General features: G+C 44.3%; 1 protein-coding gene across 1 annotated transcript in view; it reads right to left on the bottom strand.

The window, feature by feature from the left end:
- The window catches only part of clcnk (chloride channel K), a gene marked incomplete at both ends in the record, with an annotated part of 103,442 nt that extends 91,130 nt beyond the window's left edge, over positions 1–12,312 (bottom strand). The window contains 3 exons of the mRNA XM_084333454.1: positions 10,454–10,582; positions 11,027–11,158; positions 12,297–12,312. Coding sequence (XP_084189580.1) covers positions 10,454–10,582; positions 11,027–11,158; positions 12,297–12,312 — 277 coding nt within the window. The remainder of the gene's footprint in view (positions 1–10,453; positions 10,583–11,026; positions 11,159–12,296) is intronic.
- Positions 12,313–12,722: the final 410 nt, after the last annotated feature.

Here is a 12,722-nt window from a genome sequence, read left to right as displayed (position 1 = left end):
CACCCTACTGTGAGAAAATAATAATCACACACAAAGGTATAATGGCTTATAGCAGACTTAATGATTTTAGAATATTTCAGATAATGAAATTAAATGTTTATATCATCAACTATCCAGTTAGTATTTATACTGTCTGTAACGTTTGGCTACTTTAAATCATTGAATGTAGAGAGAGAGCGAGAGAGAGAGAGAGAGAGAGAGAGGGGCGAGAATGAACAAGAGAGCCAGCCCCCTCCCCCCCCCCCCCCCCTCGGTGTTTGTTCTAGGTTCGCGTTTTGATCGTCTAAGCTGCCGTAAGTGATAACGTCACACTCAAATGTAAACAGGAAGAGATGGAGATGGAGACACACGGAGATGGAAATTGAATGATATACAGAAACGAATAACTAATAAATATGAAGTTATGTTTAAACTGCTGTTGTCAAGCGTTGTCAATATAACCCACCCCCTTTCCTCACGAATGGAACTAGTCTTGTGGAGTCCGCTTTGACCGTTTACCAGGGTTAGCAGCTATCGCAAGTTAGCTTAGCATAATCCTAATGGATACCTTGGTTAGCAGCTACCGTTAGCTCATTGCTCGTGTCAATTAAATTACATGTTATTAAAGGTCCGCGCTGGTCTGTCTAATGAAATTACAGCCGCAACATTATATCGTCGTACAGCCCTGACTACACTAACGTTAGCCTATAGCTCCGTCGTCCCTTCTCGAGGAAAGCACTGCGAGTGTCTCTCGGCCGCGGGCGGCGCCATATAAACTAAATACTTGATGTTCGCGATATAGTACAGTACTACATCTCGGGTAGAACAATCCGCGATACATCGAGTATACTCGATATATCGCCCACCCCTACCTCAGACTCTTATCCTTTGGCACTTGGAACTTGCTGTACTTTGCTTGCAGGTCTGCAGCCATTATTGCTGGATTATGAATAGCACCAACTTTAGCCAAGGTACCGTTATCAAGCTAAGCTAGCTGACCTAGCTCGTCTTCTCCGCATTGACATTTGATAACGCTAGTCAGCTAACGCTAGTCAGTATAGGGATGGGTACCGAATTCGGTTCTTTTGAGGTACCGAACCGAAACACGTCGGTACTACCGAGTATCGATTCAAGTGAGATACCACAAAAAAAAGAAAAAAAAAAGTTTTACCTTTTTTCTTTTCATGTCAACGTTCACATGCACAATATATGCTTACCTAGGATTTGACTTGATTCAACAACAAAGCAGTTGGAGCAATGGCAAGCCGAAAACGGTCGAAATTGTAGTTATTTGAAGTTAGGATTTTTTTTTTCACGACTGAGGTAGGTAAATAATTTTTTTTAGACTAAAGTACAGAAAAAAGGTACCGTTGGGTACCGGTATCGATTCACAGGTACCGGTACCGTATCGGTTCAAATGTGAAAGGTACCCATCCCTACTAGTCAGTAGCTACTTGACTTAAATACGATTCACCGTGGGTGCATTATTGTTGATAGACGGACAGTGTCAGGTCCTGGAGAAAGGGCAGGCGATCATCTGATTTGATGTAACGTTAAAGCGGATGTTGTTCCAACTAGCTAGCTTTTCAGTTAATGCTATAATAACACCAGCAAGCAAAACACATCCTGTCCTTAGTGTGATGCTGTTTGTCCCCGTCACACCGCTCTGTCGGGGACAATGGAATTTAAGAAAGTGTATCTGCTGTTAAAATGACAAACAGCATCACACTTTAAAACACGTTCATTTTATAATCCTCACTCTCCGCAGGAGATAAATGACGTCATGGGATCGGAGGCTACACTTTCGGTGTACTCGCCGATACCGATACCAGCATTTTAGGCAGTATCGGAGGCATTTCCGATACTGGTATCGGTATCGGAACAACTCTACATATTATGTCTTTATTATTCTTACTGTCATTATTGTTGTTATTATTGTTAGTGCTATTGTTGTTAGTGTCTCTGTTATTAAGTCTACTGTATTGTGATGTCTTGTTCTATGTATGTTTTGAAAAAAGAAAAGAAAAACATTTATAAAAAAAAAGAAAAAAGCTAACATACATAAAACCTCTTCCACCCGACGGGACCGGTACCGGTCCCGAAATGACATCTGGTCATGAATCAATATTTTGTATGTTGTATAAAAGTAGCGATTTTTATTTCAAACGTATTCAAGTTTAAACATCATAAACATGTCACAACAGCATGTAGAATGTATATTATCATCAATATGTTAGTTTAGCAATAGGTTAAAAGTGTTAAAGTGTTAATAAAAGTAGATAGATTTACTTTTCGATTTGGTCAAGCAAGGACGCGGGAAGTGGGGGTGCGGCGGGTGCGCCAGCACCCCCTGCTGGCGGGGAGTGTAACTGCAACTGCAAGGTTGTTTTGGCTTTTATTCCATTGTAATACCGAGGCTACTCAATGTCACAGAGCGGAGCGGCACTGCAGATTTACCCTACTCTTGGAATTAGGGGTGCACCGATATGAAAATTGGCCACCGATACCGATTGTTCAAGTAACACAATCGGCCGATACCGATACCGATACCGATATTTGTGTATTATTTGTATAGTATTTGTAATTTCTTTTAATATTTTTTTTTTTTTATATATTTTTTTGTAATATATATATTTTTTTAATGAAACTACTGTATATTTGTATGTGTATGTTTGTATTTATAGGCCTCTTTACTTACTTAAAAAAATGAAACATCAAGAAATATGTTTATGGTATTAATTCCACCATGCCATGTAGCACTATCCCTCTCCCAGTAGCCTGTATCAGTTCAAGTATCGTCTGGCGGCCTGCAGATGGATACTGTTCTCTCAACCAGAGCTCTCAGCCAATGCAATATAACCATTTTGATTGACAGTCGATTCGGCCAATTACGCCACACCGCTAGCACCCACCTCCTGCTGTCCTTACCACCAATCGGCAAGCGTTTATTCATTTTCTACTTTCGGGCATGCCGCCATTGTTCTGTTTGCGAGAGCACAACAAACTTAACGTAGCTACGTTAGCTGCCCGGCCCGCCGACCAGCGCTCCACAGCATGACAAAATGAGACATAATGATTTTACTGCAACAAATGTTATAATAAAACAAAGCCTTTCTATACATTTGTCTGGTTGAAAACTTTATTAACAGATTGCAGAATGGGTAGTTGGGTACGGAATGAGCAACGGAATGGAACTGAGCTATGAACGGACTAACGGAGTAATACCTTGTTTACTGCTATCTTCGGGTAAATAATATGCTTGTTATTGAACGTGTAACACTAACTATATAACGTTAATGCCACAAAACGAATGTTTGTGTCATTTTAACAGCAGATACTTTCTTAAATGCCATCTTCCCGAGAGAGGGTGTTGACGGGGAGTTGTGTTATTAATAGCATTGAACAGCTAACCGAAAGCTAGCGTTAACTATTGTTAAAGGTTTAGCCATAACGTTACCTTGGCTAAAGTTGGGGCTATTCATAATCCAGCAATAATGGCTGCAGACCTGCAAGCAAAGTACAGCAAGTTGGCAAAGGAGTATTCCAACGCAAATCACATTTTCACCAGTAACGTTAGTCTTGCATCTCCCGGTAGCTAATGCTAGCTAACCTAGCTCCTGTTAGCGTCGTCACTGAGTGACCACCTCACGTACACAATTAATGACAGCCATATCGGTGACAATGTTTAGCTTTTAGTGCCAAATGATAAGAGTCTGAAGCGGAGTCTCAAAAGAGAATGTTGAATATTTAGTAGTAACTTTGATGCAGTAGCTTGTGTGTGTGTGTGTGGGGGTGGGCGGCGGGGCCGGCATTGTGCAATGTGCAGGATGCGACTGAATTTATCGGCTACTGCCATCGGCACATTCGAGCTTATCGGCCGATAGGCCGATTGCAGTCAACAAGGCACTTATCGGCCGATACCGATACCCGACCGATACATCGGTGCACCCCTACTTGGAATTCATTGCCAGATCCTCATAGGGGCGCTGTCTCGATAATGCAGTGTTATTAAAGCAGCGTGTAGCCGACGCATGAACCAGTTGGGATTTGAATAGACGCGGCCTGGAAGCGTCAACGCGGAACTGGAAATCCGTTGGTAAAAAAATAGCGTTAGACAAACTCTAACCATAACCAACTTCGAAAGAGTGCCTAAGCTTAACCGACGAAAGAACTTGCCGTCACGCTCTAAGACAAACACTAACCATTGATTGATTGATTGAATTGATTGAAAAGTTTATTAACAGATTAACAATGGCAGTTTTTTTGCTGCCATTTTGTAGCAGACTTCCACATGTCTGGTTCTGCGTTGGAAGTTTGGAAAACTACACTTCCTGTAAGGTTCTATGGGGTTCAAGGTTCAGAGTTCTGTATGAATTATTTCAATAACTATAATTATAAATAATAAAATAATTATTATTATTATTCGGGATAATAAGCCACAAAAGGTAAAGTTTTTGACAAATATTGAAAGGCAGTTAGTTTCTCTTCCCTATTGTTAACATGTAGGAACAATTAGATCTGAAATTAGTTTCAAAATGGTTGCACTGTGGGGAAAATAAAAAAGTACAGTCGATTACAGTAGATTTCATTATCTGTTCTTATGCACGCCTGGTGATACTAAATCCAAATTGAACTTTGAAAGATAATATATGTATATATAAATGTGTGAATTGGCTATAATAAGGTAATTTATAAGCCTTCTATTCTATATTCTATAATACTATTTCAAATTGCATTGGTCCGGATGGGAGAATTCAGTACTGTATCTACAGAACCTTCTGTTTAATCATCTTCCCTTTATTCATTTCCTTAGATTTTCTGTACACATGATCTCAAGAAGGTACTGAACGAGATCAGTGGCGGGTTGGTCATTATTAGCATGGTGTTATTCACTGTCAAAGATGCAAAGAAAAATCATAATTCATATTCTCCTTTGTTTCATCACAATTTAAGCAAGCCTAGTAATAGACACAATATTTATGACACTGTGAATACATTCCCTGAGGTCCATAGATGTCCCTAGATACCAAGAATATGCAAATGGACCTTGTAGAAGTGGAGCAATATTCAATTTACCTAGGTATATATTTTAGGCGGATTTTCAGAAAATATTCCACGGGTGGAAGAGGTTAAAAACTGGCAGGTGTTAGGGTCTCCGGACTATTTTGCCGGAGGTGGGATGTGAGGCTCAAGAGCATGGGCAGCAAGCGGTAGCAACAGAGCTGGAGGGTTACATATGACCTGAGTAATGAGGGGATTAGGAGCGGTAACAAAAGACCCTGTGGTAGGAGCACCGGGAAACAACTCAGCAAGTTGGTCTCTAACTGCAAGTATTGAGTCAGACAGTTCCTTTTGCCTAGCAAACATGGTCTTTAGTCCCTCTGCCACCTGGGAAAGTGTCTGATCGTGCTGTCCCAGTAGCTTCTATACTTTAGGCAAGTGGCTTGTCCTTCCGCGTTCCCGTTTTGCGCTCTGATTGGCCACGCACGTTTCTGGTCATGTGACATGTGCGCCAATCGTGGGACGGCAAGTTTTTGGACGGTTAAGCTTAGGCACTCTTTCGAAGTTGGTTATGGTACTGTCTATCTGTATGTCATGTATGTCATATATGTTATGATGAATTGAAAATGGGGGACCCTGATGTAAACAAGATGAAAGTCTTTCTCTGGTCTGCATCCCCTTAACAATTGTATGTATTGAGCTGTACTGTACTGTACCCATTCTGCAATCTGTTAATAAACTTTTCAATCAATTCAATCAATCAATCAATGGTTAGTGTTTGTCTTAGAGCGTGACGGCAAGTTCTTTCGTCGGTTAAGCTTAGGCACTCTTTCGAAGTTGGTTATGGTTAGAGTTTGTCTTAGAGCATTTCAAGATTCAAGATTCAAGATTCAAGAGTTTTAATTGTCACGGCATACAGGTATACAATGAAATGCGGCTGGTCTTGCCCGCGACGATGTGCAATACAGTGGTACAACATATAATAGAATCCAATAAAATACAGTGGTACAACATATTAATAGAATCCAATAAAACAGTGCAATAAACAGGTACATGGTGTGCCATCTCGGTATCTGTACATTAGTATTTACAGAGCATATAGGACATGCTAGTTAGCTTTAGTAGTGCAATACACTGTTCCTGATGTTATACTATTTTAAGTGGCCTTTCCTCTGGCCATAAGTGTGCGTGTGTGCGGCATGAGTGTTAAAGTGGCTGCTAGTGTGTGAGCGTGCTCAGCGTGCGTGTCGTGTATGTACTTGTGTGTGGATAGTTCAGTTTCTGTGTCTCTCGATGTTCATTGTTCAAGGCTCTGATGGCCTGGGGGAAGAAGCTTAGCCTAAGCCTCTCCGTCTTAGTCTCTAGAATTCGCAGGCGTCTGCCTGACCTCAGCAGCTGGAACAGGCTGTTATTGGGGTGGTGGGGGTCTTTCATTATCCTGCAGGCTCTGGATTTGCACCTCTTGTTGTATAGAGCCTGCAGGGGAGGTAGCGCAATACCCGTGGTACGCTCGGCTGAGCGCACCACACTCTGTAGGGCCTTCTTGTCCTGTGCCGTGCTGTTCCCATACCAGGCAGTGATGTTTCCGGTCAAGATGCTCTCTACAGCTCCTGAGTAGAAGGACTGAAGTATCTTCCCCGATACTCTGAACTTCCTTAACTGTCTCAGGTGGTAGAGGCGCTGCTTCGCTTTCTTTACTACTGTGCCTATGTGTGTTGACCATGTCAGGTCCTCTGAGATGTGGACCCCCAGGTACTTGAAGCTGCTCACCCTGTCCACGGTAGCCCCGTTAATCCTCAGTGGTGTGTGTGTCTCCCGCTGTCCTCTCCTATAATCCACGATCAGCTCCTTGGTTTTACCAATGTTCAGGAGCAGGCTGTTGTCCTGGCACCAACGTTCCAGTACCTCAACCTCCTCCCGGTAGGCCTTCTCGTCGTTGTCCGAGATCAGCCCCACCACCACCGTGTCGTCGGCGAACTTCACAATGGAGTTGGAGCTGAACTTGGCCACACAGTCGTGTGTGTAGAGTGAGTACAGCAGGGGGCTTAGAACACAGCCCTGGGGGGACCCGATGCTCAGGGTGATGGTGTTGGAGGTCTGACCCCCCACCCTGACCGCCTGGGGTCTTTCACTCAGAAAGTCCAGTACCCAGGCGCTCAGGGCGGAGCTCAGGCCTAGCTCGATCAGCTTGTCCACCAGTCTGGTGGGGACTATGGTGTTGAACGCTGAGCTGTAGTCAATGAACAACAGTCTCACATAGCCCCCCTTCTGACGGTCAAGGTGGGAGAGAGTGCTGTGCAGTACCTGGGAGACCGCGTCATCAGTGGACCTGTTTGTCCTGTATGCAAATTGCATAGGGTCCATATCGCTGGGGAGAGAGGCACAAATGTGGTCCTTGACCAGCCTCTCGAAACATTTCATGACCACAGAGGTGAGTGCCACCGGTCTGTAATCATTTGGACATGTTGGGGAGGGTTTCTTCGGTACAGGGATGATGGTAGACATCTTGAAGCAGGCAGGGACTACTGACTCCGCCAGGGATTGATTAAATATGGCGGTGAACACCGGGGCAAGCTGGTTTGCACAGGACTTAAGTATGCGTCCTGTTATACCATCTGGGCCTGCAGCCTTCCTGGTGTTCACCTGCATAAATGCTCTTCTCACACTGTGTTCCGACAACGAGAGAGCGCCCCCGCCCCCCCGCGGTTGCCCCCCCCCCTCCACAACAGCCGGTGCGCCAGTGACGTCACTAGCCAGAGGGCTAGCGGCGACACTGTCTACACCGAACCGAGCGTAGAAGGAGTTGAGTTTGTCCGCTAGAGAGGCGTCGTCGCTCCCCATTGCGGGGGCGCTGACTTTGTAGTCAGTTATTGTCTTCAGTCCCCTCCACAAGCCTCTTGTGTCGTTTTGTGCCATTTGTGTCTCCAGTTTCTCAGCATATGTCCTCTTAGCAAGTTTAACAGCCTTGCGCAGAGTGTAGACTGAAGCCTTGTATTCTTCCATATTTCCTGACTCTCTGCCCAGGTTATAAGCCGTGGTGCGTGAGTTTAGGGCTGTTCTTATAGTGCTGTCCACCCAAGGTTTCTGGTTTGGGAAAACCCGCGCCGTCTTTGTGGGGACAATGCCGTCTGCCACTGTTGTTATGTAGCTTACAACGGTATCAGCATACTCGCTGACGTCACTGGCGCTTCCTTCAAACATGTCCCAGTCTGTATCCTTGAACGCGTCACGGAGCTCGGCCTCTGATTCGTCAGCCCACTTTTTTGTCTCACGTGACACGACGGCTTCGCGTGATCGCTGTTTGTATGCTGGGATTAAAAAGATGGAGTCGTGATCGCTCGCGCTTACAGAGCCCATCAGTGGCGGAGCCGCTACAGCCTTGTAGGCAGCTCTGAACGGGGTGTAGCAGTGGTCGAGTGTGTTTCCCCCTCTTGTGGAGCAGGCGATGTGCTGGAAAAAAGTCGGCATCACTTTTTTCAGGTTTGCCTGGTTGAAATCACCAGTCACTATCGTCGCGGCTTCCGGGTGCTTGATCTGCTGTTTGTTGATGTGGTCGTGTAATTCCCCCAGCGCTTTGCCGGTATTTGCCTGTGGATGAATATACACGACGGATAAAATGACCGCGGTAAACTCACGGGGTAGGTGATACGGGCGACACAGGATCTGGAGATGTTCCATATCTGGGGAGCATGAACTTGAGAGGACATGTACTTCCTTGGGATTAACCCAGAGATTGTTCGTGAGGATGCAGACCCCACCTCCGACGCTCTTCCCAGAGGCTGCCGTGCGATCTGCTCTCAGGACGGTGAAATTGTCCGATGGAGAGACGCTGTTGTCCGGCGTTGCTGGTTTGAGCCATGGCGATACCTGGCGATAGAACGCCAGGTAGTAGCGGAAATGGGCAAAGACACAGCTCGTCACGCTATTGGGCGCACATGTCACATGACCAGAAACGTGCATGGCCAATCAGAGCGCAAAACGGAAGGACAAGCCACTTGCCTAAAGCATAGACGCGTCCCAGTAGGGCGCCTTGGCCCAGGAGAGCCTGTCTGAACTCTATGTCTGCTGGGTTCGTTTCCATGGCCAGATCGTACTGTCACAGCTGAACGTATTGAACCCAATATGCAGAACACAGAGACAGGCAGACAGGTCTTGGTATAACCCAAACTACGGATATTTTATTATAAGAAGGGTTGAGTAGTTCAGACAGAGGTAGGTCATACACAGAAGAGGTATTCGTATAGTCCAGGGGACATATGTGGACCAGGGTAGTAAGACAGGGGTGGGGTCGTAAACACGGGATCAGATACTCAGACAGTCCGGGGAGTAAGCAAGGAGAATGGTCAGGCAGGCCAAGGTCATACGTGGGATCCAGGAGTAGAGAACAAGACATGGAGCCAGATGGAGGACTGAAGGAAAGGAGGACAACACAGGGTTAGACATGGGTAAACGGGCAACGGAAAGCACTAAAGACCAAGACTGACTGGAGAATACTAAGCTACGATCTAGCACCATGATGACATCTGAGCCAGGTCTATGTCTATGTAGGTGAAGCAATCAGCACACAGATGTCAATCAGCTGCTCCCTGGGCTGACACACATCTGACTCTGCGCCTGTAATCAGAGAGAGAGAGAGTAGACAGGCAGGAATAGGGTGTGACAGTGGGAGTAATTGCAGGATTGGAACCTGGTGTGGAGGCATGTTCCGAAGCATCCACAGCTGCGATCACCAATCACCTGGCTACTAATACCCAGCTCATACTGCAAGACGATGCCAGATTGTATTCTCAGCTAACCCAGTCAGTCCTAGTTTTTGCTTGTTTTCCTGTTTATCCCCATACCCGTCGTGCCGTGTCTAAGAAAAAACAGCTGGCGACTCCACATGTATCGGAGGAGGCATGTGTTAGTCCACCCTTCCCAGACCGACAGTAGGACAGCGCAACAACCAGGGGGGAATTGGCATAACGACTAAATATAATATAATATAACGACAATTTTTTTTTATTAATTATTAAGTGATATTCCCCTATAGTGCACAGTATTAAGTGAAAGTGCTGCATTTTAAAATATTGCTGCTTGGTATATTTAACAACATTAACAATTTAGTTGGTAAAGTACAGTAAAGTTATAAAAGCTACCCAAGATTTCATCTGTATGACATATTCCATCCTTGCCTAATGGCTTCATTGGGACAGGCTTACTGATAATAAGGCTTATAAGATCATTTTAAATGTTACTTCCTTTGGAGGATAATATCTCCCTTGAGTTTTTCTATATGCCCTTTTCCTTACCATTTTGATCAAATATATCTCCCCAAAAATCCAGAGCAAAAATGGAGATCTACCCTTTTCTATTCAGATCCCATTTTGACCCATTTGGCATTCATACTGCTGTTACCGGGCAGCTTTGGGACATTCTATGAGTCATATTTGATGGGTTGGGGAAAAGGTTGCTTTGTGTAACTCCTCCATACCAGCCGAAAATGGACATATGTTGTGAGAGAAAGATGAGGAGAGGGCACAGAGGGAGACCGGGTAGAGGGTCCAACATAGGAACTGCAGCAGACAATGGCCCTTCAGTGTCACGTACAACCACTGGTGGGCTACGCACAAGAGAGAGAGAGAGAGAGAGAGAGAGAGAGAGAGAGAGAGAGAGAGAGAGAGAGAGAGAGAGAGAGAGAGAGAGAGAGAGAGAGAGACAACAGTCTTTGAAAATGCAACAGGACTTAAAAACACTTAAAAATACAAAGGAGTACTTAAAACATTGCAGACCCCTTAAACATGCCTTAATTCAGTCAGCATTTATTTGTAAACTAAGAAGCTTAATTTTCATTACAGGGTTGTAATTCGTTTTTGAAATTAAGGGGCTCTCTTCCCTAGTGGAGGGGGGCCTCATTTATCATATACTTATTGAATCACTCAGTATTGTGTAAATGATGTGTGTACGTGTGTTTCTGTGCACAACATGTGTGTGTGTGCATGCGTGCGTACGTGCGTGCGTGCGTGCGTGCGTGTGTGTGTGCGTGCGTGTGTGTGTGTGTGTGTACCTCTCAGCAGCTTTGCCACAGTGAGGTCGATGAGGAAACTGAGGAGAGCAGTCAGGATGCCCAGAGCAGCGAAGCCGTACCACTCCATCCCTCCCACTGATCCCAACACACACCTCACCTTCACCATGCACTCTACACACACAATAACACAGGGGTGACCCTCACATAGCAACCATACACAATAACACATGAGTGACCCTCATATAGCAACCATATACTCTACACACACAATAACACATGAGTGACCCTCACATAGCAACTATACAGTACACTCTACACACACAATAACACACGAGTGACCCTCACATAGCAACCATACACTCTACACACACAATAACACATGAATGACCCTCACATAGCAACTATACAGTACACTCTACACACACAATAACACACAAGTGACACTCACATAGCAACCATACACTCTACACACACAATAACACACGAGTGACCCTCACATAGCAACCATATACTTTAACCCTCTCAGATGCACAATCACACTGGTGTGATTATAATTCAGAGAATTTTATTAACACAGCTATAGATTGGTAGAATTATAAGATAGAAAACACACCTGAACGGGTTGAATAAAAGCTACAATCCACACCTTATTCTACATTCTTATAGAGTTAATGCTTTCATAATCCAAAATATCTCAAAATACAGGTCTGCTTTACTTCAATGTAACAAATAAACAAACAACTATAACAAATGTAAACAAATCCTTTACTGCCTCAAAAGTCACGTAAAACAAATTTTATTTTTTGAAAAAACCTATATCTTAATCAATAAATTGCAGGTCAACAAAGTCAATAATGGGAGCAGTGTTGCAGGGTGCCACACTGCAATCTTCACACATTTCTGTGCCCCTGGACATTTGATTCAATATGTGTGAACATACACAACTCTCCTAAAACTATAAATTTGAGAACTCACAAACATTTTATAGCTCACAATCAAAAAGCCAGCACCTGACTGATTGTCTCCCAGATTTTCAGATCAGAAATTTTTGGGTTCTCTCTCTGCTTTCTATAGCTTTAGGAAAGAGTAGTGCATGTTCACAAATACGGACAGAACTGTCCTGCAGTGTAGGAATATCATATATGTATTGTTAAAATGGGTGGTATTCCCCATTAAAGGGGAACACTACTTACAGAGAATGAATAAGGAAGGATGGCAACTGAAAGAGCAGCCACGTGTATTTTCTGGTTCAGAACCGATAGAATATAGAGCTCATTTGCCCATAATAACTAAAAAAAAAAATTGTTACCAGTCTCCAATTCCATTGTCTAACTACCAGATCCAGGTTTGACATCTTAATGACATCACAGCAGACTCTGAAGTTCTCTGATTTCTATGGTTGGGATGACGTTGTTCATGTTCACAGATTAGACTGTCATAGACCATAGGAAAGACATACACGGATGCATGGAAGTACCAGTGCACCTTTAAGGACACAGTACATGTGCACAGTCACATGGATTTCTAGGACATAATAGCATGGAACAATTTTCCTCCAAGTAGCTTCTTGATGTTCTATTGATTGGGTCGGAGCCTAACGATTTCTCAGTTTGGTCTGACCTTTGACAAATGAGCGAGACTGTCGCCATGGTTTCTGAGGTTTCCGCGGGTCGTCAAGGAGAGGGCTGACATTATGGGATGTCTCTCTCTGATTTTCCTCCCGTTCCAAGCTCCC

This window comes from Notolepis coatsorum, assembly GCF_963971535.1.
Source record: "Notolepis coatsorum genome assembly, chromosome: 17".
In the NCBI taxonomy this organism is placed as follows: Eukaryota; Metazoa; Chordata; class Actinopteri; order Aulopiformes; family Paralepididae; genus Notolepis; species Notolepis coatsorum.
Note: the sequence above shows the minus strand (reverse complement) of the source record. Positions and strands in the feature narration are given on the sequence as shown.